Source organism: Athene noctua, chromosome 15 (genome assembly GCF_965140245.1).
Source record: "Athene noctua chromosome 15, bAthNoc1.hap1.1, whole genome shotgun sequence".
Lineage (NCBI taxonomy): Eukaryota > Metazoa > Chordata > Aves > Strigiformes > Strigidae > Athene > Athene noctua.
Genome location: NC_134051.1, coordinates 1,696,815 through 1,723,746, shown reverse-complemented (window position 1 = coordinate 1,723,746; position 26,932 = coordinate 1,696,815). Strand labels below are relative to the sequence as shown.

Here is a 26,932-nt window from a genome sequence, read left to right as displayed (position 1 = left end):
CAAGGCTGGCAGATCTTTCCACCCAGCAGGCAAATCCAATCTCTAGTCCCACTGGACTCCACTGCTGCAGTGAAAGTACATCAGCCTCCCCTGAGCCCTGCTTGTCCGGGCAAGGGGTTTTCAGCATTGTGCCCCTCTCTGCTTAAGCAGTTCTGCACCACCAGCAGCCTGCACCAGGGAGAACCCTTCCTGCTGGGGATCACAACCAGTAGGATGCCCTGCGTGGGAAAAGAGGTTACAGGAGAGATGCATACCCAGCTGATGACCAGGTACAACTCTTACTCATATGGCCCTGCCCGTATCCTGGCCAGACAGCGGGCAGGACCAATGCCAGACTCCAGATCTGCTGAAAATTTGGGGTAAGAAGGGTGGCCTAGGTGGAATCTGCTCAGTAAAAGATTGTTTCCTACACAAGTGTGATATATCCCCAGCGGTGCAGCAGCTGATGCCAGGCCTCCAGTAGGATCCCTTGTGTGTGGAGTGGTGGTCTCACCTCATGGGTTTGAACACCCTGCACAGCTCCGCGCATGGTGACAGCACCCACAACAGATCCAGCCTGCTCACTGGTAGGGCAAGGGGTAGGTAAAATGAAGAAAGAGATCCCACAGTGTTTCTGAACCATGGTGTATATAGATTTTTTTACTGAACAAGGCTCTGCAGAGGGAGGGCACAAAGCGTTTCTGTGATTGCTCGTCACAGCACTGACCCTCACGAGAGGAAGCCTCGCCTTTGCTTTGAGACCCACCTACCTGTTGTGCCTCTCTTAGTTGCATCTTCTGCTTGCAGGGAGCCTGTCTGTGCTGCTGAAGTCCACGGGCCACCAGCCAGCTCCAGTGCCAGCCGGGCTGGGTAGCACAGCAGAATTGAGTCCTCAGCTCTACACTGCTCTGCCTCTTGTGCCAGGCAGCCCCTTGCAGTCAACAGGGATGAAAACATGAGGCACCAGGGACCTTCTCTGCTGGGTGCCCCACATAATCCTCAGGGAGCCCCTGAAAGGTGGTTCTTCCCAGCTTCATCCCGCCACCAGTGCGGCACTGCTAAAGCACAGCGGTGTGGCCTGGGGTCAGATGAGCTCCATCTTGAACTGGCTGAAGTTTGGCACAGTGGGCGAGGGCTCGGCCATGCTGCTGAAGGGGACACAGGGCTGGTTTGCTGGCACAGCCCCGTGGCTCACAGTGGAGCTGAGCTGCTGCAGCGTCATCAGCACCTCCTGCTGCAGCCGCTGCTGGTGCTCCTGCTGCCGCTCCAGGCGGCACTGCCTCTCCAGCACTGCCTGCAGGGCCTGGCTCAGCTTCTGGATCTCTGTCTGCACAGCATCCAGCTTTTCAGCAATGGCATGGGAGTTGGGAGCAGGGGGAAGCACTGGTTCACCCCAAGCAAGACTTTCATTGCCAGGACTTGTGGCGTTCAGCAAAGGAGTCTGAGTGCTGGCATCTTTGACCTGGAGTAGCAGGAGAGAAGGGAAGGTGAAACGTTATCAGCTGCTCCTTCAATGGCAATTATCAAGATTTGTTCTGCACTTAGCTACAAGGCATGAGAGAAAGCCATCACCTTGTTGTGGGCCTCTAGACCTCACCATGCTCTGAGCTGCACTTCATGCCCACCCAGCCCCTGTGCCGCTGCTCCGCAGGAACTCCACGCTGCCCTGCATGCTGCCAGCATGTGCTCAGCCATCTGCTGGAGGATACTGCTTGATGGCAGCTGGGCTGCCCGTGCTGATGTGAGGCTTGTGTTTGTTCTCTGCAGGGACAGAAATAGAATATCCTGGGTTTTTCTTTCCAGCCCCTCCATTTTTTGTATTGCACCTTGAAGCAAAGGGCTGTTCTGCTCCCACAGAGGGATTACTTGTTGGTTTTGAACCCCAGGGGAGCCTTTCTCCTGGAAAGGATGTTGAACAACCTGTGCCCTCTCAAGCAGCTGGCAAGGGCCCTTGACAAACACCTGAGTGGGCTGGAAAAGACATGTGCTGTGTCTGAGCAGAGACAGGGCTGTGGATGAAGGCTCAGCCCGATTCATAGCTGTGTTTTATACCCAGGATGAGAGAGGCAGGTTCCAATGTCCTACCATCCTCTGTGGGGCAAGAGCATTGCCCATAAGTGAAATCTTCAGAGGTCAGAGCCTGCTCTGAAGGGGTAAACCTTGAGTACTAGGGCAGCCCCACGGCCACAGTGCCCTGCTGGCAGCATTCCCAGGGCTGGTCCTGGGACCAATCGGTCACTTACATTCGCCCCATGGCTCTCCATGGCTGCCAGCAGTCGGGCTTGGCCATGGGGCTGGCCAGCTGGCTGCATGCTCACCATGGTGGGCAGGATGGCTACAGGACAAGGACCTGCTGGGACAACACATGCACGGCCACAGCCTGGAAGCCTCATGGCACAGCGAGGCAGGGGTGTACGTTAGGGATTACGGCAGCTGGACATGTCCCAGAGGCTGGCCATCCTGGCTGTGTCACCCCATCCTGGCTTGTCACAGCTCTGCATCTCCTGGTGTGACACCAAGCTGCTCAGCTGCTGGTGTCCTTGTGGCGGCTTGGGGAACCTCCTGAGCTGGTAGTGAAACCAAGCCTTAAAGACGGGGTCTGAGCTGCAGGTTGGAGGCCAGTGCTGACAGAAACTGGCATCGCTCCAGCCAGCATCGCCCAAGGGCAGCAGTGAGTGCTGGCTGCAGGCAAGTGGGCAGCACGGCCCCGGCGAGCAGAGGGGCTTCCCAGATGAGCTCACCAAGTGCCAGGGTCAAGCATCGCTCAAGAGTGCAGCTAGCAGAGGTGGGGAGGGGTGCTTCAGGAGCCTTTCATCCCCGATAGCCTGCCCCATCTGCACAGCTGAGATGCAGAAGGTGCTGTGTGGGGCTGTCCCAGCAGGCAGCACTGCACTGCCTCCTGCCCAGAGCAGATGGGCCCTCCCGTCCCACCTGGTATCCCACCTGGTATCCCACCTTTTTCTGCAGGAGGATAGCCTTGTCCATGATCTTTTTCTTCACCATCAGAGCTGGGTTCCTGGCTGAGGGTGCAAACAGCCGCCCTCGGCTGGTCAGGGCCTGTGGAAGGGTGGATGGGACCCCCAAAGTGGGGCAGCTCCCCAGAGCCGAGGGGGTGCCTATGGAGCCATCACCACCTGCAAGGGACAGCGAGAGAAACACCTCGAAAGGAGACCCTTGGGGGCTCCTCGGCAGGGGGTGGGGAGCCCTTTCCCCAGCCCAGCACTGCTAGGGGTGGCCATGGTGGCAACCCCCCACAGGGAGCCAGGCCTTACCGTTCCCAGGGGGGAGTCCTATGGGCAGGGCCTCCCCGAGCTGCCCGCCATCCTTGCAGAGCGAGGCCATGCTGATAATCTGGATGCTCTCCTTGGTGTCTTGGCTTCCAGCAGGGCAGGGTGCCCAGCTACCCACAGGGCCCTCACCAGGCACTGCGGGCAGCCGGGCACTCGGCAGCTTGGGTGGCTCAGCCTCATGTCCCTGCAGAGGGGGCCAGGGCTGGTCCCCATCCCAGCCAGCTGCTGCCAACCCTGGCTCCCCACTCTTCCGCTTGAGGAAGAGGTAGACGGCCTGCGGCGTCACCCGGATGTCGTCCAGCTCCAGCACCTTCTTGATCTTGCGGAAGCTCAGCCCGGCCCTGCGCAGCTCCACGATCCTCCTCTTGGCGTGGTCGTCCAGCCGGCCCATCGCTCCCGACACCGCTCCTGTACGCAGCACCTACATCCCGGGAGCACGGCCGCTGCGGGGATGCCAGCAGCCCGCCGCGGGCAGCACTCAGCCCCGGGATGATGCTGGGGCTCTGCTAGTGCTCTGCCAGGCTGCTGGCCCCGGGTCTGCACAGCGCCATCCCCAGCTTCCAGCAGCAGCAACCCAGTTCCCAGACAGAAAGGAGGAACAAGGCGGCTTTTCCCACCAGAGCAACTAGGAACAGCCCCAAACCCCTCTCGCTCACACGGAGCCCCCTCTGAGCAGGGGTCCAGCCTGGTTTCCCCGGTCTGCCACGGGGACAGAGAATGGTAACAGGCTTGGCTCTACCCAGTGTCCCAAACTGGACATCGACTCTGCAGTGCCAGCAGCACAGTGAGGAACGCGGAGCAGTCAGGATCCTGAGCAGCAGCTCAGCATCCCTGGAAGCTCAGTACAAGTCCCAGCAAGCAGCTGTTCGTCACATGAGACAGGCAGGTCCCCACCAGAGCTTCATGTCTCCTTAGTGGCCTGGAAGGTTACGTTGAACAGAGCCGGGGGTGCCCACATTGACAACTGCTGCGTGGAAACTGTTGGTGCTGCAGAGCCTGCCCTCTGGGTCTGGAAACAACACTGTCCCATACCTGTGGGAGAAGAAAAAAGAAGCCATTTATATACCAGTTGTAAAGAAGGCATAATTATAAATGTAATGACTGTACCTCCTGTACCTCCCCTTTCTCCCCACAAACACAGCCTCGGCTGGTGGTGTCAGCCAGAGGACAGTGGCTCAGGACATGGTCGCACTCGCTGTGTGCGTGGCTGTGTAGCAGGGACTGCACTGCTGGTACCGCCATGCACAGCACTGCCTCTGGGTCATGCCCAGAGCAAAGCAGTGTGGCAGGACCAGCCCCTTCCCTTGCTGCAGTCATCACAGCAGGGCCAGGTCAGGACCGACAGTGCTTGGAGTTGTGTATATGTGTGTACGTACACACTTACACCTACATGGGGATATATACATAAACATGTATGTGCATATACAAGTATGGTGGAGGGTTTTTTCCACTTCACAGAATCATTCAAGTGGGAAAAGACCCTTGGGATCACCAAGTCTAACCATCAGCCCCACTCTACAAAGTTCTCCCCTACCCCACATCCCCCAACAGCTCATCTAAACGGCCCTTAAACACATCCAGGGATCGGGACTCCCCCCTCCCTGGGCAGCCTATTCCACTCTCTGACCACTCTTTCTGTGAAACATTTTTCCCTCATGTCCAGTCTGAACCTCCCCTGTTGGAGTTTAAAGCTGTTCCCTGTTGTTCTATTGCTAATTCCCTGTGAGAAGAGACCAGCACCAACCTCTCTGCAATGTCCTTTCAGGAGCTGCAGAGAGTGATGAGGTCTCCCCTCAGCCTCCTCCTCCTCACACTGAACACTCCCAGCTCCTTCAATCTCTCCTCACAGGATTGATTCTCCAGGCCCTTCCCCAGCCTCGTTGCCCTCCTCTGCACTTGCTCCAGCCCCTCGAGATCTCTCTCTCTCTCATACTGAGGTGCCCAAAACTGGACACAACTCTCCAGGTGTGGCCTCACCAGTGCAGAGCACAGGGGGACTGTCACCTCCCTGCTTCTGCTGGTCACACTATTTCTAATCCAAGCCAGGATGCCATTGGCTTTCTTGGCCACCTGGGCATGCTGCCAGCTCATGTTCAGCTGTTTGTCAATTAGAACTTCATATCAGCTTCCTTCATCTGCAGGCATTTCTTGGACACTCAGTGCTGCAGCTGCTGCCTAAAGGACATAATTTTGGGTTTCACCTCACCAAAATAAAGAGCCTCCAAGAATTCCTGTAAAACAGCAAAACACTTCTCAGATTAGCAATGTATAATTGAGGCTACCTCAAGTGGTCCCTGCCAAGCCGATATGATATAGGAACCTTTTCCAAACCCCGCTTCCCCAGACACATGTGGACCTTAAAAAGGACAATAATGTTTTGCTGGCCATAGAGGCACAGAGACTATTGTACATCAGCCACAGAAAGCCACAGGGAGAAATGGAGCCACTTAATTTGACACAGGAGTTGTGCCTCTGCATTTTACTTCTTCCACGGCAAAAGAGAGAGACATTAACTCCAGAGATATAGATTGTACTTCGGTCCAGATCTGTTTACATCTAAAGGCTGCCCCGTGCCCTGCTATGTGTATTAGGAACCTTGTAGACAACAGCTAGAGGAGAGTATATAGGAGAATAGATGTCTCTGGATGCAGGCACCACAATTGCAGAGCAAGAGGAAAAGGTGAGACATACCCAACATTCCCTATGCCAAGGGGAGATGCTACTAGGAAACCACCAATTTGAGCTTCTCGTGACTGCAGGTACAGAAAGCTCAGGCCCTGGCAAGTACTCTGCCCTCCTCTCAGAGTGTTTCAGGACACAACCAGGGGATACTAGAGCAAAAGTAAAGCACTGCAACTATCTGAACAGTCAGTGACAGAAACATGAGGTTTAAATAAATACCAGGAAAGCCAGCACCCCATGCCTTCAGCCTTCATCAAGTCTCCGCATGGGAGAAGAGATGATGAGAGGACCTTGGAGATGGTACTGACTCCACGCAGCATCTCCTCCAGCTCGCTTGGTACCATCTCCAGGTGCCAACTCCTTCCTCCTTAACCTGCTCCTTCCCTCTGGACCCTCCCTAGCCTCCCACAGAGCTCCCACTGCCCTGTCTTCCCAGGCCTGGGGACAGCCCATCCCTGCCCTGCTAATTCATCAATTCGACATTCCCAATGCAGGGTGTTCCCCCGCAGCCCCACCGTGTCCTGGAGGGGGAGCAGGATGAGAAGTTTGGCTGGGACGGCTCCTCCCTTCAGCACATGGCTCACAGGATGGCTCCCTCCCAGCAGCACATGGCTGCAGGCAGCAGCTCCGTATCATCAGCACTCCAGGGCTCAAAGCTAGCTTCATCCAGGCTCCTTAAGCTTCGAGAACAGTATTAGCCTCTGCAGCAGGGCTTTTTAAAAATATGTATGTACTGATCAGAGATAGACTGAGACCTGGAAACCCATTTCAGAGAAGACACTGTAAAGTAGGCTGGGGGGTCAGAGTCCAGTGGGCAAGCAGGAGGCGAGTGCAGGCAGAAGGGCAGGGCAAAACCCAGCTCAAATCCTGCTCACTTAGGCCATGAGGTTATACAAAGCACACGGCAGCTACTCTCCAACCCTGTCAGGTAGGAGAAAAGGGTGACCAATGAAAGCAACAGGTCACCCCTCCAGGCCATCGAGTATTCTAACTATTTCCTCCAAAATCTCAACAGTCAGCCTCTCTGACAGCTTGGGTCTGGCTCCATCTCTAGTTACACCTTTATTTATCCAGGTCCTGCTGCAAACTCAGTTTTCCTGTACTAATTGTGCTCCCCATTTCCACAGGTGTGTCCATCACCTTCTCTTTCTCCCTCTCCAGAGCAGATTTTCTCAACAGAGCTGCAGCCTCATGCTCACAGCTTATGCAACACAGCTGCTCAAGTTACACATTCACAGAGATGAGACCTTTACACTCACCTGGCCTAAAAGATGTTTGTTACTCTCCAATACTTTTTCCACAAGGTAAAAAATAAAAATAAAAAATCAATCCAATGAAGAAAAGATTCAGGGATTTTCCTAGACTTCAGGGATTTCACATCAGGGATGGAGTTCCCTTCACTTCATAGAGCCAGGCTAGGGGTGACATGGTTCCTCTGAAGGTTTCTTACACAGAAGTTAATTCAGTGGTGGCTTTACAGGGGGACAGGAAAAGGGAGCACATCAGTGGAAAAAAATTCACAGCACTGCAATCCTATGAGCTTGCTCTCTGCTTTTACCCCTCTTCATTTCTGTTCATATCAGGAAAACAGAAAGGTTTCACCTTCTCCAGAAAGTCCCTGGAACAATCTCATCTGGGCTGACGCAGCCTTTGCTGTTTCTACAATAAAGCAGCACCACAAAGGCTGCTTGGCTTGGAGGTTTCCACACAAAGTACAGGGGCTGTGAGCTGTGTGTGAGCACTAGAAGTTCCCTGTTCCAAAACCACAGCTTGTCTCCACCTGCCTGGCTATCACACTGTGCACCAGCCACAGCTGCAAGTCATTCTGCAAGCCCTGATTCTGCAGTCACGCCTGTGTAGACACATCATCATTCCCCTGTAAGCTACAATAGCTCCAGTGTGATTCCTCATGGGCCTGCGAGTGTGCTTCCCCCACCACAGCCCTTGTTTTGTAGTGGGAGGGATGCTCACAGGGGGAAGATGTGACTGGCACTCTTAGCTTACAGCTGCAGCCAGAGAGAACTGTCACACCATACCACAGGCTCCAGGTTTTGCCCTTTGGTAGGCTGGCTTTTGAGACCTCACCCATTCAGTTGGACACACACGTTTGTGTGAGCAGCTGCATGTTTTGTTACACAGCCAGGCCTGCAAAAGGCATTTCACTTCAGCCTGCCAACTTAGGCATCTGTCCAAATTTCACATCAACCACCCTTTCTTCAGCTGCTGCTGAACCCTTGCAATGCCTAAAGTCATTAAATACTTAGTTGTAGCTGGGAAAGCTCCTTTAACCAGGCAGTGCTGCTGGTAACACTTCTATTCTCTTAACTCTACACACAGTAATATCCACAGAAACACAGACCAGAGCCTGGAGCAACCCTCATCACTGGGATTATTTCCTTAGGTCCCCCACTGTCTGGCCCACGAAATACCATATACAAAATGGAATAGCCTCAAGAGAGAAGGAAAAAGAAGGCAGCACTCCTGCACACCCCAGAGTTCAGGGCAGAGTGGTTTTAAGGTCTGAGGAGGAGGAAGAGCATGAATCTAAGTTTCCTACAGCCCAGGTGAAGTTCCTAACCATTAGCCTTAGGGCAAGCAGCAGGCATTTCCTCTTCACCACTTCTTTCTGCACCAGCACAAGCCCCAGCGTTGGGAGGAAGACTCGAGGAAGAGGAGTGCTCCAGCATCCCTCCTGCAAGTCCCTCTGGGTGAAGCTCCCTGCTTGCCTGCACACACACCCACTGGCTGCACTGCCACCTGTTTCTCCCCCAGTGTTTCTGCAGCCCTGATTACCTGGGCTTGAACACCAAGTTCCCCAAGATCACTTGTATGACCACAGAGGTGACTCATGTCTGGGAAGATTGGCTTCTCTTTTCTATCTCACAGCTGCAAGTTTGCTTTTGGACACAGGCAGGTTTTACCCTGAGGAGGTACATGCAAAGCTGCTTCTGAAATTCATGCTGGGTAAAGCAGGGAAGAGTCAGATCCCTGCAGAGTTTTCAACAGGCAGCAGTGCCATGCAACTGCTTTACCCTGGGGTTGTATTTTCTCAATGGCTATTTAAGTCATCAGGGTCAGCTGCATGACAGCACACCTGTGCTAGCCTGGCCCTCGGGGATGGAACAGCCTCAGGGAGATGTAGGCTTAACCTGAGCAACAAGCTCCAATCCATCATTTCAGAAGCAGCACAGCCACAAGGGTAGCAGATACCAAGGTGGAGCAACACATCTCATCAGTGAGACAAACTGCTGATGCTGAGAATGGGAGAGGGAAAAGCTGCAACCCACAGTGAGTGAGAAGGTGCAGCTCATTCTGTCCAGTCTCAGTAACTGAAAACAGACATTTATAATGTTAACATCCCAATGCACATTGGACTCAAGAGCTTGCTGTGCTGCAGAGAGTGCAAAATACTCCGGCCCTAAGAAGGACCATGTAGGACCATGAAGGACAAAGATGTGGGTATACCCCTTTCCTTTCAACTCCAACGGCCTTTGTACAGTGCAAGGCCAGTGTACCCAGGGGTATGGGACAGAAAACAGTTTGACTGATTCATAATGGATGCGCAGGGCATCCCAGGCTATGCGAACACATGAAAATAAAGAAGGGGAAGGTGTTATCAAAAGAGGATTAATCCTCATGGACCCTGTAAGGAGCCACAAGCCCAAACTGCCAGACCTCTCTTCACCTCAGGCACTGTGGCTGGTAGCAGCTCAATGAGGTCCTCTTGCCTGCCCTTCTCTTTCCCTCTGATTTCCAGCCCTCCTTTGCAGATCCCCAGCACACCTTTGGGAAGCTGGAGCAGCTGCAAGCAGCTGGGGAAGGACACTGATCCATCTTCAGTGGTTTTATTGCTTTCCCACAGCATTCTAAATAGCCACTGCAAAAGCTGGCAAGATGAGTCCTTTCTCACTCTGCAGCAGCTCAGAGGGGAAAAAAAATAAATTAAAAATATCCTCCAGAAGCACAAAGTATAATGCTGGTTTACACTTGATTCAGATAGGACACGGATAGTTCTCAGCTCTTCACCTAGGTAAGTTTCACCGCTGTACAAACAGACTGGAAAGTCTTAGCTCCATGGAGATGGGTAATCAGAAAGAACTGGCAATGTGGTTTAATGGTACTAAGTTTGGAGGAAGATTAACATTATTAGGTGTCCTATGCTGAAATGTTGCTGAAGTAGGAAGATCTGTGCCAGGGAAGAATGGCCATTCCTCACAGGCTGAGTTTTACCCAGTGTCACTGCTTTGCAGGACCTGTCAAGCCTCACAGAAGAAATAACATCTAACAAAATTGACTGCCACCAGCCATACAGACCGCTGTATCCCATGCTACAGAGCCCTGCTTTTCTTTGCAAAATCAGTGAAAGAGCAGCTCTCTGACAGGTTTTATTAAAAGGAGATGGGCCAGTTGAATTTGGACAGTGCTGCTGTTACCTGAGCCGTGCTGACTCCCCCTCTGAAGGGATAACATCGTAAGAAGCTTTTTAATGAACCTGTACTTCAGCTGTCAGAACAGCAGAGAAGGAAGGCTGTATATCTGGCCCAGGATTTGGAAGTGAGCTATTTAGAGCCCAAACCTAGCTTTGCTCTGGCACCCTTGACAACTGACCAGTTCCTTTCAGCTCCGCTCACTGAGCAGTTGAGGAGTTAGCACCCTGTCAGGCCACACTCTAAAAATTAGATCCTCAAATGGAAAACACAAAGCTTTAAGGTTCTACTTTCTTCAATTTGCGTGTACTGCAAACCTTAAAGTTGGGTCCCTGTAAGGTTTCTTTGACAGTTCTGGGGTTTGCAAAACAAATTGTGAGTAGGATGATACACAGTTTGCTCTTGACCCAGACGATGCCACTACAGCTTTGTGCTGACTGGGGAATAGGGTATAAAGATAAGGTGATAGGATAAATAGGAGTGTGTACATGTAATGAGTTATTAGGATTGTTTAGGGGCATAGGGTAACAACCATATAAACAGAGTCCTCACATTTGAGGAGAGGAAAGGAGGCGTTTCAGGAATGCTGAAAAATCCACAAAGGGTCCAAGACACACAGCACAAAGCAGTAACACTATAAAACCACAATGATGGATGGCTTTGTACAAAAAGGTTTTGCACTCAGCTTTCCTACAGTTCAAAAACCACAGGTCAATGTCAACGCCAACCCCATTTCACATAGTCTAACAAATTCAGGTTGTGGTGCTGTGCCTGTACCTGGTAAAGGTAAGACTTGTATTAAGAAATGATCTGAAGGGTTCCACCCTGATATTAAGGGCTATGGAACCACAACTTGAAGGAAGAAAAGGCTTTCACAAACCACCTGGAAAGGCCTGAGGGGAAGGAACAGACTGGATTTCACACCCAGGCTCAGAAATCCATCTCTGCCCTTGGACTGAACAAACTCATCAAGCTGAGCTTAAGTATTCAGACAAGAACAATAAACGCCCTGCCTTTACCTGTACAGTCAGCACTAGCCTAGCTTCTTTTTAAAGTGTTTTGCAGGTTTAAGTTTCTGCTCTCCAAAGATGCAGCCCTTCCAGCAGAAAGTTGCAAAGGCTAAACCACAAGCATACCTTGAATTTCTATTGTTTTTCACATGCCTGAAGACGAAACAAATAAATCACTGTGAAGTGTACTGTAATATTTGTTCCTTGTGGAGACACCAGGACTTCTGAGGAAGGTTACACTGAGCAGGCATATTCCTACAGCCTTAGGGCATGCTATGTAAGTGTTGCAGGAAAAGAGAGAAAAAGAAAGAAAAAACTGTGGCACAGTTTTTAGGCTAAAAGCCCCAAAATACAAATAGGCACATTCAGGTGCAGGCAGTCCTGAAGTCTTGAGTTGTCAGTGTGCACTGCAGAAATCAGCCCCAGACCTCGAGAGGGCAGGCCTGACGTTCAGAGACTACAGCTGAAGACTTAGTTCACCTAGAAGTGTTTCAGCTAAAATGCTAATTCACCTCCATCTTCAGATTAGAGAGGAACCCCCCCCAAATCTCCTTTTTCTGCTATTCCAAATCTATATAGCGACTCAACAGTGCAGTTACTAGAAGCTCGGGCTGATCTCAACTCTCTGCAGAGATAATCAAGGCTGTTACTACACATTAGGATGAAAAGTTTCCAACTTCTCAAAAGACAAATCCCCCATCCTCTCATTTCTCTAATGAAGCCACACAGTCTGTATTCTCTGAAGCCAGAGACACATCGAACCCTCCTCTAATACAGGTGTAGAAGGTGTGACAGGCTGAACAGGGAGATGGACCAAAGCTCTTACAGCAACAGGGAAAGCATCAGCATCAAGGGCTGAGAACTGCAGCGCAATCCCTACAAGCACGAAGTAACGCCTGGTCCCCCTTGTGCCTCCCACGATAAACGAACCTGTGGGTGAGTGCTGCTGTTGGCAGAATAACCCACGGATCACCTGGATCTTCTGGGGCTCGAGGGGAGCTCTCTGGAGCCACGTCACCATGGCTCCACAACCCAAAGCCAAGCAACAGGAAAGGAAGATGAAGCACTCGCTTGCAAGATGCTGTGACACACAGGGCAAGCGCTTACAGCCTCAGGTGGCATTTAGAGACGCTGACACTAAGCACCATCCCCCACGGCCAGCTGAGCGGGTCACCTGCAGAGGTGGCAGTAAATAGCGCTGCTCTCCTCACCAGCCTGGAGATGCAGGAACGAAGGGACAGCAAAACTGAGGCAAGATCCAAAAGCAGCACGGATGGAGCTCCGTTCTTTCCTTTTCTGCCCGTGCCCGGCGCTGGGGGCTCTGTAACCGCCCGCTGAGTGACCCCAGCACGGGCGATCCCCGGGTCGGAGGGTCTGGCCTCTGCCGAGGGTTGCTGGGCGGGTTTCGAGCTCCAGGAGCAGCCCGAGGGCAGCGCTCCCGCTGGGGCCCGGCTCCCCTGGCTCTGACGCCGAAGCCCCCCGCGGCACCAGCCCCCCGCCCCGGCCCGCGCAGCCCCGGCCGCTGCCACCGGAGCGGCGTCGGCCGAGCGGGGCCGGCTGCGGGGCCGCAGGGGCTGGCGGGCACCGGCCTTCTGCTCCCCTTCCCCTCCCACCCCCCAGCTATCCCTCGAGGACCGTCTCTCCGTTCTTACCCAACACGCTCCCACCACCCAAACCAGTCCCCGCACGGCCGCGCCCGGGCAAACCGGCCCCGTACCGGGAGCGCAGCCCCCGCCGGGATCCTCTCAGGCCACGGCACCAAGTTGCTGCCGCATCCTCCGGCGGCTGCGGCCAGCCAGGGGCCCAGCGCAGCCCGGCCCCGCCACAGCCAACTTTTTGGAAGGCTCCGGTTTGAAAAGCTCCTGCCCCTTTGTTTGGTTGGGGCAGAGCCAGCGCAGGCTGCCGGGAAGGTCACCCGGGAGGAGCCCGCGGGGCTGGGGGGAGGAGCCCGCCCCTTAACCCGTTCGGGGCAGCCGCAGGGCGCGGACCTGGCGGCCGTCCCACCCCGGAGCCCGGCTCAGATGTGGCCGCTTGCCCCGGAGAAAGCCCGCAGGAGGCGGCGGTGCTGTCCCGGGAGGTCCCATCCAGGCCTGGAGGCACCGGCTCCTGGCGCCGGGCTGCGGCGGGGATGGGCAGCCCTGAGCCGGGCTGCCTTGGGGCAGAAGGCCCGGGGGTGCTCTTTGCTCTCAAACTCCAGCGAACACGTGCTCCGACCCGTTCTCACCCCTGCTTGTGCCCCCAGATGAGATGCGGTGTTCAAACGTCTTATTGCTCAGGCTTGGCCTTAAGGCTTAGTCCTGCCAACTGCTAGGAGCCACTGAGGAGAGATCAGACCCCCTGGCACAGAATCACAGAATCGTCTCGGTTGGAAAAGACCTTGAAGCTCCTCCAGTCCAACCATGACCCTCACCCTGACCGCTCCCAACTGCCCCAGATCCCTCAGTGCTGGGTCAGCCCGACTCTTCAACCCCTCCAGGGATGGGGACTCCCCCCCTGCCCTGGGCAGCCCATTCCAACGCCCAACAGCCCCTTCTGCACAGAAATCCTTCCTCAGAGCCAGCCTGACCCTGCCCTGGGCAGCTTGAGGCCATTCCCTCGGGGCCTGGCGCTGGCTCCTTGGCTCCAGAGACTCATCCCCCCTCTCTGCACCCTCCTGTCAGGGAGTTGCAGAGGGCCAGGAGGTCTCCCCTCAGCCTCCTCTTCTCCAGACTAAACCCCCCAGTTCCCCCAGCCGCTCCCCAGCAGACCTGTGCTCCAGACCCTGCCCCAGCTCCGTTGCCCTTCTCTGGCCACGCTCGAGTCATTCAATGGCCTTTTTGGGGTGAGGGGCCCAGAACTGAACACAGTCATCAAAGTGCAGCCTCACCAGTGCTGAGTCCAGGGGTAAGATCACCACCATCCTGGGGCTGTCCCAGCTGCTCACAGCTCTGCAGGGAGCTGCTTCAAGGAGACAACTGGCAGAAAAGTGTTTTTTTTTTCAAAGTAGTATTGTTTTTCTGCTGGTCCAGTGAAGTCACCTGGCAACCCTTGGAGAGAAGAGAGCCATTATGAAAATAAGGACGTGCATGGCTTTGAGATCAGCCAGCCGTTATGGCTTTGCTACAGCTGAGAGAGATGAAAATTTTACACATTGTGCCCTAAGTGTAAAAGCAGTGAGCACAGATGAGTGTGAACAAGCCTGGCCTCCATCCCTCCTGCCCAAGGAAGCACAGCCTGTCCCGCCAGACCTTCTCTCTGCAGTAGTACTTAGGGTGCAGGCTAGACTGGGACTGAGCACTAAAAGGCTATCACTAAACAGTACAACCTGCTGAAAGCCATTCTGTCCTGTGGGTAAGGCAGGCTGAGACTTTTGGCTTGTCTTTGCAAGGCCTAATCTTTAGTCCATATTGCCATTTATTGAACCAAGGTAGTGATACTTGCTGTCTTTCATAAAGCAGTTTTCAGATTTGCAGCTAAAATGTGGTATACAAGAGGTCTGGATGTATCATGTTTTGCTCTTCAGCTGTGGCTGCAGTTGTTATCTAATGGGCACGCTCCTTAAGTATTCTTTCACTCAGTGGTCACTCTAAATATGCACGAAAACGGTCAGCACAAAAACAGGCAGCACAAAATCGCACTGAAGATTTTAATAAAGCACCATAAAACTCAAGAATTAAAGCTACAGTACTCAAAATTTAATGTGTAATGAGTTAGTTGGAAGAAAGGAGGGAATAACACTATGTTGGGTCAGCCCACAGGTTCCTTGCGGTCAGCACCCCATCTTCAGTAGGCTGACTAGTAGATATCTGGGTAGGAATGTAGTAGCTTTTCCCAAAGTAAACTCCCACCAGTGCAGCACTTTCCAAGAAGGCCAACAGCATCCTGGCTTGTATCAGGAGTAGTGTGGCCAGCAGGACTAGGGAAGGGACCGTCCCCCTGTACTTGGCACTGGTGAGGCCACATCTCGAATACTGCATTCAGTACAAGAAGACATTGAGGTGCTGGGGTGTGTCCAGAGAAGGGCACTGAAGCTGGTGAAGGGTCTAGAGCACAAGTCTTGTGAGGAGCTGCTGGGGGAACTGGGGGTGTTTAGTCTGGAGAAAGGAGCCTGAGGGGAGACCTTATGGCGCTCTACAGCTACCTGAAAGGAGGTTGTAGCGAGGTGGGGGTTGGTCTCTTCTCCCAAGTAACAAGTGATGGGACGAGAAGAAACAGCTTCAAGTTGCACCAGGGAAGGTTTAGACTGGATATTGGGAAAAATTTCTTCACTGAAAGGATTGTCAGCTGCCCGGGGAAGTGGTTGAGTCACCACCCCTGGACCGATTTAAAAGGCATGTAAATGTGGTGCTTAGGGACATGGTTTATTGGTGGGCTTGGCAGTGTTAGGGTAAGGGTTGGACCGGACAATCTTAAAGGTCTTTCCCACCCTAAATGATTCTGTGATTCTAAGGTCATCATGATAGTCCTCAGTAGATATAGTCCAGTTTCATTTTGAACCCATATAAAATTTTAGTAGGCTACAACATCCTATGGCAGGGAAATTTGCCCTTCAACAAGATGTTGTATGAAGAACAACCTCCTTTTGTTTTTTGTTTTTTGTTTTTCCAAACCTGCCCATGCTAGTTTCATGCAATACCACCATGGTTTTGCAGCAGAAGAGAAAATAAACCAATTCTTCTCCTTGCCACACATGATCTTACAGACACCTGCCACGTTCTCACTCACATTCTGCAGTGGAAGTAGACAGGGTATATTCTTACACTGCATTCGGGAGGTGGAGCTGTCTTCCTCTCAGAGAGGAGCACAAGGTTTTAAATCTTAGGAGTTTAACAAAAATGCCTATGATCACACTTCAGCTGACTAGCATGCCTACTTCTTGGAAAGGTTTGTCATGTTTATTAAGGCCCTGCATTAGGAATGAGGTCAAAGTACACTTCTGACTTTGTTCCTTTGAAGTCAGAAGTCAGGCACCCAGTACAGTTGGAATCCAATGTGACCAGGTCAGAAGATCAGAGCCTCCAGTGGCAAATTTCCTTCTAAGTTCACAGGACACATTATGGAATAAAAAAAAAAAAAAAAAAGAGAAACTGTCCTTCCCACATAAATCTCTGGATTTATGAAATGCCACTGGATGGTGCTCCATCTTAAGGATTTCATTCTTCTCCTTTTTCTTGCACTTCAGTAAGCCAAGCAGCAGGTGAGTCCCCTCTCAGTAGTACACACCCCTTTCTGCTTCCCATCCCCCGAGAGGACACATCTGCCACATCTCAAATTAGAAACTTTTGTGTTGTGAATCTGAAACCTGGCCATGACACTGCTCCCAGCATCTACTGGTGAAGGCCTACAGCTTGCTGCATTGGCACTTAACAGAAAGTCAAGTGTTGAGGCCCTGGCTATTATTAAGCAGGACAGTTTGTAGGAAGACTTAACAACTTTTATTACACCAGTAAGTGTAGCTGCAAAAATCAGACAAGCAAGCCCAGTACCAACTTGTCCACTGTTGCACGAGGGTGCACAGGTCAGACGTCCCTGAATGAAGGGGTCTGGCACCCACAGAGCTGAGGCACCTCTAGCCTAGGGGGACACCAGGTGCTCTAATAAATGAGGTCAGACTTTTCCAGCCACAGAGCTTGTCCCGCCAGCCAGTGCCCATGATCAGTGGAGCTCTCTGATGAGCAGTTGATTTCTGTCTCTGCAGTAACGCCGTGCCCGCTTCCTTCTCTCCCCACTCCTGCTCTCGGCCTGACTCACCCACTCCCCTCCCGACCCCTCCCGTCCCTTTGAACCCGCCCGCCCCCTGCCCTGGCGCGTGACGTCATCGCTGCGCGCTGCGCAGCGCCTCTTCCCGCCCGCGCTGCGTCGCTCGCGCGCGACGGGCTCGGGGTGGCGGCAGTGGCGGGCGCCGAGGATGTGAGTGCGGCCGGGGCGGGGGCCGGGGCTGGGGCCGCGGCCGCGGGGGATCGGCCTCCATCCGGCTCGGCCGCGGCGCGGAGCGGCCCCGTCGCGGCGCGGGGGTGCCGAGGGGAGCGCGCCGGAGCCGCCGAGGAGGAGATGGTGGGGCGAGGGTCAGGGATGGGGCCTCGGCGCCGCGGCCTACCGCGCCCGGGGGCGGGGAGGGAGGGAGGGGGGCCGGGCCGGGGAGGGGCCGGGCCGGGGCCTGGAGGGGAGCCGTGGCCAGGGGTCTCGGCGCTCCCCGCGGCCGGGGCGGCGGGAGCAGCGCTGTGCGGGCCCGGGGGCGGGCGGGCCGGCGGCGCCGGGCCTGGCGGAGGCGGCGGGCGGCGCGGGCCCCGGGGTGCGGGCTCTGCTCTGAACCGACTCTGTGCTTGGTCTGTGCTTTTCTCTCCCTGTTTCTCAGCCCGCGCCTTGGCTTCGCTCATAGTATGGCAACACGTATGGTGCGGTCAGCAGCGACAAGCCCTCGGTCCGCCCGGCGCCGTAACGTACCCCATGGCGTGCGAACCGGGACGCGGAGCTGGCTGCCCCTGCGTTCCTCCGGCCCTGTTCGCTGTAGTTAGCTTGGGCGAGCGGCCGTAACTTTGCAAAGAACTGCCGAGCGTTGAACCCTCTCCTCACACGAGGAAATCTTTTCCCTATTTTGCAAATGAGGATCTGAAGCAAACTGCCATTAAAGGACTTGCCTGTAGTCGTGCAGGAAGTCCGAGGGAGAGCTGAGTTTGCTTCCTTTGCTACAGAATTGCAGCTCTCTAAGAGTGCAAATCAACTCTTTAAAGCAGAGAGGTGTGTGTGTGAAATGAATGTTTGGCTTATGTAGATTGCGCTTAGATTTTCTGGTTTGGGGTGGGTGCTGCAAAAATACTGACTTGTTAGAGATTGAGAGGTTTTTTTGATTGTAGGAAAGAAGCATGTCGTTTAGAAATGAATTTTTATATGCCCTTGTGTGAAGACCATGGTTCTTTCCACATCTTCCAGTGAATGAACCCATAGAGGTGAAAGTGCCCACAGGCTGTGTCTCTAGGCTGAGGTTTCCAACTGAAGTAAGCTAGGCAGGCAAGTGGCACTCTTGAGAAAGGTCCATATATTTTGATGAAAACTGGTTGGTTTGCAGGCCGTTTAAATGCTACATGAACCATCATATGGAAGCTTGTTGAATATATGAACATCATATGGCTAATTTGTCTAGTAAGTGCCTGTCCTGAGGAGTGGGAGCTGTTTAACTGAAGTATTACCTACTACTCCAGCAGCAGGCTGGATGACAGTAGACCATGTGCTGGTCTTCATCTCTGCTCTTCTCTCTTCCGTCCTTCCAGTAGGGGTAAAACTGGAACCAGCTATCAGACAGTAATAGATAGTTTAGCATGGCTGAGCTGATTGCATCATCACTGTGATAGTCCACAGATGCAAGAGAAGTTGGTGTGTAGGAAGAGATTACACAAACCTGGCTATGGTATATTTAGGAGAAGAAAGGGGGGAAAGGAAAATGTCAAATTTTTTGGTCTTGTGAGTCCAGAAACTTGTCTGTTCTGTTCTTCCAAGTGGATTGGCTGGTCTTACGCAGTGGCTTTTGATTTTTGAACTGCAACCCCCTCACACTCTGCTCTAGGGGCTGCTTAGAAATGTCATAAAGCTGAATGACATACACAGGTTTGCTTTTCTTAGTCACCTTTGCACCTGTGGCACAGTCTGTGGGCTCTCTTCTTACCACCACTGGTGTTAGAGAAGACGTTTCCTATCCCAGCAAGCCCAGCTGGTGTCACAGTTGTGTTGTGGGTTTCCTGTTGTCCATGCAGAAAGCCATGGGTGTTTCTTGACTTCTGGATCTGCAGAGAGCTGAGTTTGCAAATGTTTGTTTTAGTTGCTTTTTGGAGTTGTATTAGGGAAAGCTGAAGTTGAAAATCGGGATAGTGAGTTCTGCTGTTCAGAAGTGATCTCTTCCCAAACATAAATTTAATTGCAATTTAGAGAATAAAGTAATTGGATTACCAGAAGCATAGAAGCAACAAGGCTGTTGGATGCAGTGAAACTGGAGAGGTTTTTCTTGTTAGCTGATTTGCCTATGATGCGTGTGGAGATAAAGATGTTTCCAATATCATGCAGTACTGTCAATATTCAGTGCCTCTGTCAGTTCAGACATGCTTGTGCCCACTCTCGCTTCATGAACGTTTCGCTCATGGGTTGGTAATGGTGTTACAGCAACTCTTAGTGGTTATTAAAACATATATTGGAGGCAGCTTAGTGATGCAGGTGTGAAACAATCCATGTGGAATAATCAAAATGCAATGACATGTTTAGACAGCGCAGAATATGTGATGGATGCAGCCCTCTCATGGGAAACATCTGGAATTCAACTAATGCACAGTATTTCAGCGTTAAATAATGGGGTGTTAAAATTTGTCTCCTTTTGTGCTAAGAGTAAAGAGGGAACTGGTTGTGTCTAGATGAGGTCAGAATCCAGTTTAGACGTTCTGCTAAGAAGTTAAAGTGGGATCTGCTGTTGCAGCAGTGCAGCAAACTGGGCCCTTTAATCTCATCTTTCCAAGGCTGACAGAGCCTTGGAAGCAGTTTGTTGAGGCTGAAAGCAGCTGTAATGCAGTGTGGGGGGTTGTTCTCAACAACCCTTTCTTCCTCACAAATTGGCTTTGGAGAAAATCAGCGCTTACTCCTCTGGAGACAAGGCTGTTTTCAAGAGATATGAGCTGCACGGACATCTTGCAGAGAAAATGGATGTCCTCTGCCATTTTTTTGTTGGATAATTAAGGTCCTTTGTACTTCTGTGAATGTCAGAGTGATAACTTTAGAGTGGTTGCAGACTTTTAGGAGGCACTCGGTGCCGGTGTGAGCGTGCACAGATTGGCCGTTAACGGCCGGTAACTGAAGCACTCTGTAGAAGTCAGGTGGTGCCCAGTGTGCTGCCATTGTTGCAAAGGGGGTTTCTTGTTTTATGCCTGTTAACTTCTTGTTTCTAAACCCTTTTATCTTGTCACTAGGCTGTTCTTTGGAGTTTATTGCACTCTTTTAGGGATCGGTTCTCAGAATCAAGGAGTTAGAAGTGAGATTTGAGATAAGTGAGGCCCATTCGGTGCTGCTTTGGACGCCTCCAAAGGGGAAATGGAGTTATCAGGATTGAAAAAGAAGAGTTTGCTAGGACTCAAAGAAAATAATAAAAAATCCAACACTAGGTAATCATTCTGTCCGAATTTTCTAGGCTTAACAAACTGGGGATGTCATAGGGTACTAGGGCTCTCCCAGTGAGGGTGAGGAGTTGGAAATGTACCTCTTTCTGCGTGAATTCTGTATGTGAGAATTTCTGTATGCTATAGCTGTCTTCCTCAAAGCTGCTGTGCAATGTAAAATATTTTCTTTTTTCTACAAAGTCCAAACTTGCCTATTGCTTTAACTCTGCAGTTACGGTGATCTTGAGTTACATTTGAAGTTCAATGTTTTGTGTTGTTGTTCTGTTCTTTGTTTGGGTGTGGGTTTTTTGTTGTTTGTGGTTTTCTATATTAAACATTGTCTTCTGCAATTTGTTCTTGAAGGGCTCCCTCACCAACCAAGCGCAAGGATAGGTCTGAAGAGAAATCGAAGGACCGGTCCAAGGATAAAGGAGCCACTAAGGAATCGAGTGAAAAGGATCGTGGTCGAGACAAGACACGCAAAAGACGCAGTGCTTCCAGTGGAAGCAGCAGTACCAGGTAGTTATTCTTACAGGTAGTAACAAATTACAGTGTTTTCAGAAACCACCAGCTTGATTTCTGGTACATTTCATTCCCTGTGTCCTGGACTTGTTGAAAGCTTGCATTGTATTAGTCACAATGCAGTTTTGTCTAACTTCAGGGATTTTAATTTTTTTGGGGTATGATTTTCCTTTGGAGCATCCATTTTTATTGTTCTAACTCACAGTTGCTCTCTCCATAATTATCAGAAGTTTTTCAGCCATTCTTTTTCTGGATACTCCACTCATTTTTATTTTGTACACACCCTGCCCCCCCAACAGATCCCGTTCCAGCTCAACTTCCAGTTCAGGGTCCAGTTCCAGCACTGGTTCTAGCAGTGGCTCTAGCTCCTCTTCTGCCTCAAGCCGCTCTGGGAGCTCCAGCACCTCCCGCAGTTCCAGTTCCAGCAGCTCCTCTGGATCTCCAAGTCCATCTCGACGGAGACATGACAACAGGAGACGTTCCCGCTCCAAGTGAGTTTTATTTGCCTTCTAGCAATTACCAGATGGCGGGTTAATTTCTGTGTAGGATACAAGATTGTGATCAGAATAGATTGTTTTCTGAGGACCATTTGCTTCTCCATAACTTAGAGATCTGAATTTTCTTAGATTGGGTGTGCCCCTTTTGGTTACAACCAAAACATATGCCCTGTGGAAGGGAGATTAAAAACCTTATTTTAAAGAGTGATTTTAAATATTATATTTTATAGAGGCAATCTTATTCAGTCTTTTCCCAATAATATGTGACTACATGGTCACTAGATAAGAGTAAAGCTCTTTGATTCCTGTAAATTACTGCCAAGACTAGAGAAAAGTCAGGGCTGAAAATGGTGTATATGTATATTATGCATTAAAAAAATAAAATTGAAGGAGGAGAAAAGGAAGCATTTTCCTGTAAGGGTAGGAATCAAGCTATGTTAATGTCAATGCAGTTTTTCCCTTGGATAATTCTGTAGGTAAGGTGCTGAAATCTGATAAAATCTACTGAAGTAGAAACCACTGTGGGTTTTTTTAGTATATCACTCAATCTATGGGCAGTCAGATTCAGAAGAAGCATAAATATAAATTTTCTTCATACTGAATTCTTTACAGATTAAAATTCCATTCCAGATTTATTTTTTTTTTAAACTACAGATAAATTGTGATATGCAGTTACTTAATAGTGGGTTGGGTTTTTTTTAACCGTGACATTTTTGGACCTCTGTAGTGAAGAGAAGATATAGAAACACAAATCATTGGATCCATTAATTTGCCTGGTTGTGGTATGCTTTGGTGTTTATGTCCTCATCTTGCCACTCTTAACTGTTGAGGGCAAAGAATGTTGGGTTGGTTTTTTTTAACAACTGGGAAATTCTTTAACTATGGCCAAGGACTTTATAGAAATGTTTCCTAATTTCATGTTTGTTACCCTAGTTGCAGTAAAGTTGAAAACTCACAAAAAAAGGCTCTCAAATTCCAGAAGGTTCTAAAGCAAAGGCACACAAGGCAAATGCAAGTCCTGAGGTGTTTCTGAGTGGAACACCATCACCACCACCCCAGCACTTCCTAGCCTGTAACTTCTTAAGAAAAAAGATGCCTTCCCAAGAAAAATGGTACTTTTAAATCATGTGATAATGACTGGCTTCTTGGTTTTGTCTTGAAAGTTCCCTGAAAACTGTAAATGTTTTCTGTTGTCAAAACCAGGTCCAAGCCACCCAAGAGAGATGAAAAGGAGCGGAAGAGGCGGAGCCCATCACCAAGACCTACAAAAGTGCATGTTGGAAGGCTCACTAGAAACGTGACCAAGGTAATGGCACGCTCCCCTGTAATATCAAGCTTGTATATATTTTGTGAGGACATGCGAGTGGCTCTTTTAAAGCTCTCAAAACTTTTTTGTTGCTGGAGTGCTGCTGAGTTGTTGCTGTTGGAAATTCTTGCTTTGTGTCCAAATTTATCAGTGAGGAAAAGTTTTGTAGGATTTTACTGAGCCAAATACAGTGCAGGCTTTTGAGACTGTAGCACTTAAGAGGTTTGTCTGCTTTGTCAGTGTTCCAGACCTTGTATCCTGCCTTACTAGGTAGAAAACTGTAAAAGTTGGGACAAAGTTGAAACTACCTTGGAGACATTAAGGATATCTGGAGGCTCTTGATAGACGATCTGAAGAGAGCTGGGCTGGCTTCAGCTGTCTTTGCTAAAATGTAGTTTAAAGGTCTTCAGAGGTAAAAGATTTAGGGTGCTGCAGAAATGATAGTTTTTAAAAAAATAATAATTGCATCTTAAGAGTTTTCAGTTGAGGGTGTTAAGTTCCCTTTTCAGGTCCCCAAGAGGATCTTTATACTAGTTGTGTTTTTGTAGCCAGTATTGACATGCAGCAGTAGCATTGCTAGAACTGAAGGTTTGGAATAATCCGAGGAACTGTATAGACAAGAGTAGAGAAAGCAGCAGTAATCCTTTCCACATCTGGCCAGTGAAATGTGTCCCTTCCTGATGGTGGCATTGATTTAAAGCTAATCTAATGCTGTGGATTTACTGCTCTGCGCCAGTCAGATCTGGTCAGTAAGTGTGGTCTGTGTCTTTAAGACTTGCTCTTTCTCTGCAGGATCACATCATGGAAATTTTTTCCACTTACGGAAAGATAAAAATGATTGACATGCCAGTTGACAGGTTAAATCCACACCTCTCTAAAGGTTATGCTTATGTGGAGTTTGAGAACCCAGATGATGCTGAGAAGGCCCTGAAACACATGGATGGAGGTAGGTATCAAATGCTGCAAGGAGGCTGAGTGCTTTTAAAGATCTTTGGAGCAGATGAGTTTGATCTGAAAATGACTTAGAGGTGATGGGGAAGCCTTTGGAGAACTGATCTGAAATACTGTCTGTTTTCAGCCCAAATGAGTTTGGCTTTTGTCTGGTTCAGGACAGATCCAAAAACATCACAGAACTACTAAAACTGAGGGTTTTTTCAAAACAAACTAATAAAATTCTTTTAAGTTTTTGTGAAGATCTTCTCAGTTAACATCTGAACTGCAATTAGATGGGATATTCGGTTAAGTAGTCTTGTATGTATGTGGACTTCAACAAAGTAACCCCTGAGCAGGTGACGGAAATAGCACTGTAGGCTGATAGACGTTTCAGTTCTTGTGACAAAGCTGTGAGTTGCAGTAATGTGATGTGTAGATGTTAGTCTTGGAAAATACTTACTTCTTCCTGTTTCTGTGATTCTCTAAAAAGGCCAGATCGATGGTCAGGAGATCACTGCCACAGCTGTGCTGGCACCACGACCTAGGCCACCTCCCAGACGCTTCAGCCCACCCAGGAGGATGCTGCCGCCACCCCCGATGTGGCGTAGGTCACCCCCTCGCATGAGGAGAAGGTAAGAGCTGTGACAATTGGTATTTCTTTCTCAGTGTGACAGTGTTATCACTGAAAGACTTGTTGTGGGGACAGTTTAATCTTGCTGGACTTGACTTTCCCCTCCAAATGACAGTAACACCTTTTGAGCATCAGTTGAACCTGGATTGTACTACTTAACTCCTTAGCATCAGGGTGTACTGCTCTGGTCTACACCCTGAAGGCAGTCTGTCAGAAATGTCAGATACTTCCCAGCCTGTTCCCTGGAGCCCTTTCTGCCTAAATGCTTTGAGGTGAAGTGAAATGGACTTCTGGCTCCAAGCCACTTGCTTTTCTGAAGCCTTTGCACCTCCCTCCCTTATTTCTGTGAATGGGCACATGACCAAAACGCAGTCCCCCTGCATCAGGTGAGCAGGGTACATTGACCCCGAGACGTGAGCTGATGTGCATGCTGTCGTTGTGTGACTTGGGGCTGCCTGAATGTGCTCAGATAATGAGTCTTTCACAGTCTTCTCAGTGTCTAGATGGGCTCTTCTGTCTTGGAAATGTGCTTAAACTCTTGTCACTAGTAAAAGCAGCTCCTTGTTTGAGCCACTTGATTGCTGGACAGCTTACAAACTATGGGTTTAAAAATGAGAGCTAGTTAACGTGGCACAAGATCCACTGCCTGTTGGTCTTCCTTTAAACATGCCATTTACTGAGGCCTGGCAAATGATAGATTTGGCCTTGCCTCCTCATTGTTTTCTTCCCTAGTCTAATTTTTATTGTTCTGTTCAGGCTCTGTTAATATTCTATGCCTGGAACCTTAGTGTCATACTGGTGGCCATACAGATTGGTTGTACTGCTTGAACAGCTTGAAGCTTAACTATTTCTTTAGAGTTAGACTTCCTCTAAGATAATGTCTCTGTGGTTTGAAAGGGCTTATATAAATCCTTTCCCTGAATATCACTGTATTTCAAGAGTCAAAAGCTGGCCTTTCAGGTGAAGAAGAATCTGATGTAGAGAGAACATGAACTTGTTTTGCCTGAGGAAGAAAAGATTTTTGTCTGTCTTTGGATATTACACATTTCTTTCAACTTCCTGAAGCAGAGGGAAAGTAGCCAGGATGTTCCTGCTGTGTAGTTAGTGTTTGAATTTCCTTTTTCCTCGCTGAAGCTGGCTGTATTTCACTGGAACTCTTTTAGTATGGTGTGTGAGGGTTTTTTTGGAGGGGGGTAGGGAAGTGTTTTTGAAAAGTTGGTGGATGAGTTGACAAATTACTGGAACCTCTTGCTTTTATCTCCTAATGAAAGCTTTCTCCTCCTTGTCTGCCAGGTCCCGGTCTCCGAGGCGCAGATCCCCTGTTCGCCGGCGATCAAGATCCAGATCTCCTGGACGGAGGCGCCACCGCAGCCGCTCCAGCTCAAACTCCTCACGATAAAGCAAAAAGACTGGACAGCTTTTTATTTTTTAACTTAAATCCCATCAGACTAAATATTGTACCTTTTTTTTTTTTTATAATGGGTCTGGGTGAGGAGTAAGAGAGAGATAATCGTGGCAGTGAAGGCAACCTAAGAGGAGAGAGCAACAGTTCCCGGCCGGTAGATAGCCTTTGCTGTGGGGCTTCTAGTTTCCTGGCATTTAATTGAAATTATTTAAAAATGGCTTTGATTTTAAAGGCTGCAAAAAACATCTTTTCCAGATAAGCGGAAAGAAAGATGTTACAGCCTCTATTTCTCCAGTTAGCAGGCTGCTGCTTGGTGATTTCTAAATGCTTCGCATGCTGTACAGATGAGCATGTAAATCTATTTCAGAAACCCTGTATAGTAAGGCAGGGAGGCATTTATCTTGATCTCTGGGTGCCAGCACAGGATTTTTCAGAGCAGCTGGAGTCCAGATCTGCTTGAGACTTAAATACTGAGTTGTCACTTTATTCCAGTTCCCAAACAGATTTTTAGTTTCTGCAGAATACGTTTTTCTGCAGATTAAGCTCTTCTGTAATGCATATACCAGGCAATCACCGTGGAAACAACAGTTGAGCCCACTCAACACGATGCTTTAGAAAAGAAGCTGGAAATCTTAACTGATTTGTAGCTGCCCCTGTAAGTGATTTCTTTCACCTTTTCTTAAAGGGTTTTGGTAAAAACTTCCTATGCAACCCCCCAGTGAAACAGTGTGAGTGCTTCTGCTTTTACAAATCTCAAATTAGCGACCGACCGTCAACCCCCTGGAAACTGCAAGGCAGAGGGAGGCTCGAGGCCGTGATGCTGGCTGAATTAACTGGGGTTCACATAGGCAAAGGCAAAGAATTTACCACCTGTTGTACAGTCAATACTATAAAGATTTTTTTGTTTTGTTTTGTATAACTTTGTAGCCTTTTGGGCGATGTTGTGTTTGTACTTGTGTAGGATGAGCGACTATTGAATAAAGCAGTAGGGTTGAGAATAGCCGGCCTGCCTCGCTCCCTTCTCCAGCCGCTGGCCCCGCGCGGAGGCGGTGAGGCCGGCCGCTGCCGTTACCGTTACCGGGGAGGGCGGGGGCCGCCGGCGGCCCCCCCCGCCGGGGGCTCCTGTCTCTTTAAGAGTCG

At 50.1% G+C, this 26,932-nt stretch overlaps 2 protein-coding genes across 4 annotated transcripts; one reads left to right on the top strand and one right to left on the bottom strand.

Moving 5' to 3' along the window:
• Window positions 1-491: 491 nt before the first annotated feature.
• LOC141966462 (uncharacterized) lies at window positions 492-13,262 on the bottom strand. 2 transcript variants are annotated; one of them, XM_074919214.1, is made up of 5 exons: window positions 13,106-13,262; window positions 3,252-4,301; window positions 2,935-3,113; window positions 1,577-1,740; window positions 1,339-1,441 (listed from the first exon to the last, which is right to left on the bottom strand). In XM_074919214.1, the coding sequence occupies exons 2-5, from the start codon at window positions 3,658-3,660 to the stop codon at window positions 1,408-1,410; spliced, it is 786 nt and encodes a 261-aa protein (XP_074775315.1). In that variant the 5' UTR covers window positions 3,661-4,301; window positions 13,106-13,262; the 3' UTR covers window positions 1,339-1,407. The 2 variants fall into 2 exon arrangements, with proteins under 2 accessions (XP_074775314.1, XP_074775315.1); XM_074919213.1 differs by lacking the exon at window positions 1,577-1,740 and having other exon boundaries at window positions 492-1,441.
• A 3,939-nt stretch (window positions 13,263-17,201) lies between these two features.
• RNPS1 (RNA binding protein with serine rich domain 1) lies at window positions 17,202-26,792 on the top strand. Of its 2 annotated transcripts, XM_074919555.1 has the most exons (8): window positions 18,088-18,105; window positions 20,313-20,504; window positions 20,862-21,017; window positions 21,320-21,511; window positions 22,721-22,823; window positions 23,616-23,769; window positions 24,247-24,388; window positions 25,681-26,792. In XM_074919555.1, the coding sequence occupies exons 2-8, from the start codon at window positions 20,434-20,436 to the stop codon at window positions 25,784-25,786; spliced, it is 924 nt and encodes a 307-aa protein (XP_074775656.1). In that variant the 5' UTR covers window positions 18,088-18,105; window positions 20,313-20,433; the 3' UTR covers window positions 25,787-26,792. The 2 variants fall into 2 exon arrangements, with proteins under 2 accessions (XP_074775657.1, XP_074775656.1); XM_074919556.1 differs by lacking the exons at window positions 18,088-18,105; window positions 20,313-20,504 and adding an exon at window positions 17,202-17,277.
• The last annotated feature ends 140 nt before the right edge of the window (window positions 26,793-26,932 follow it).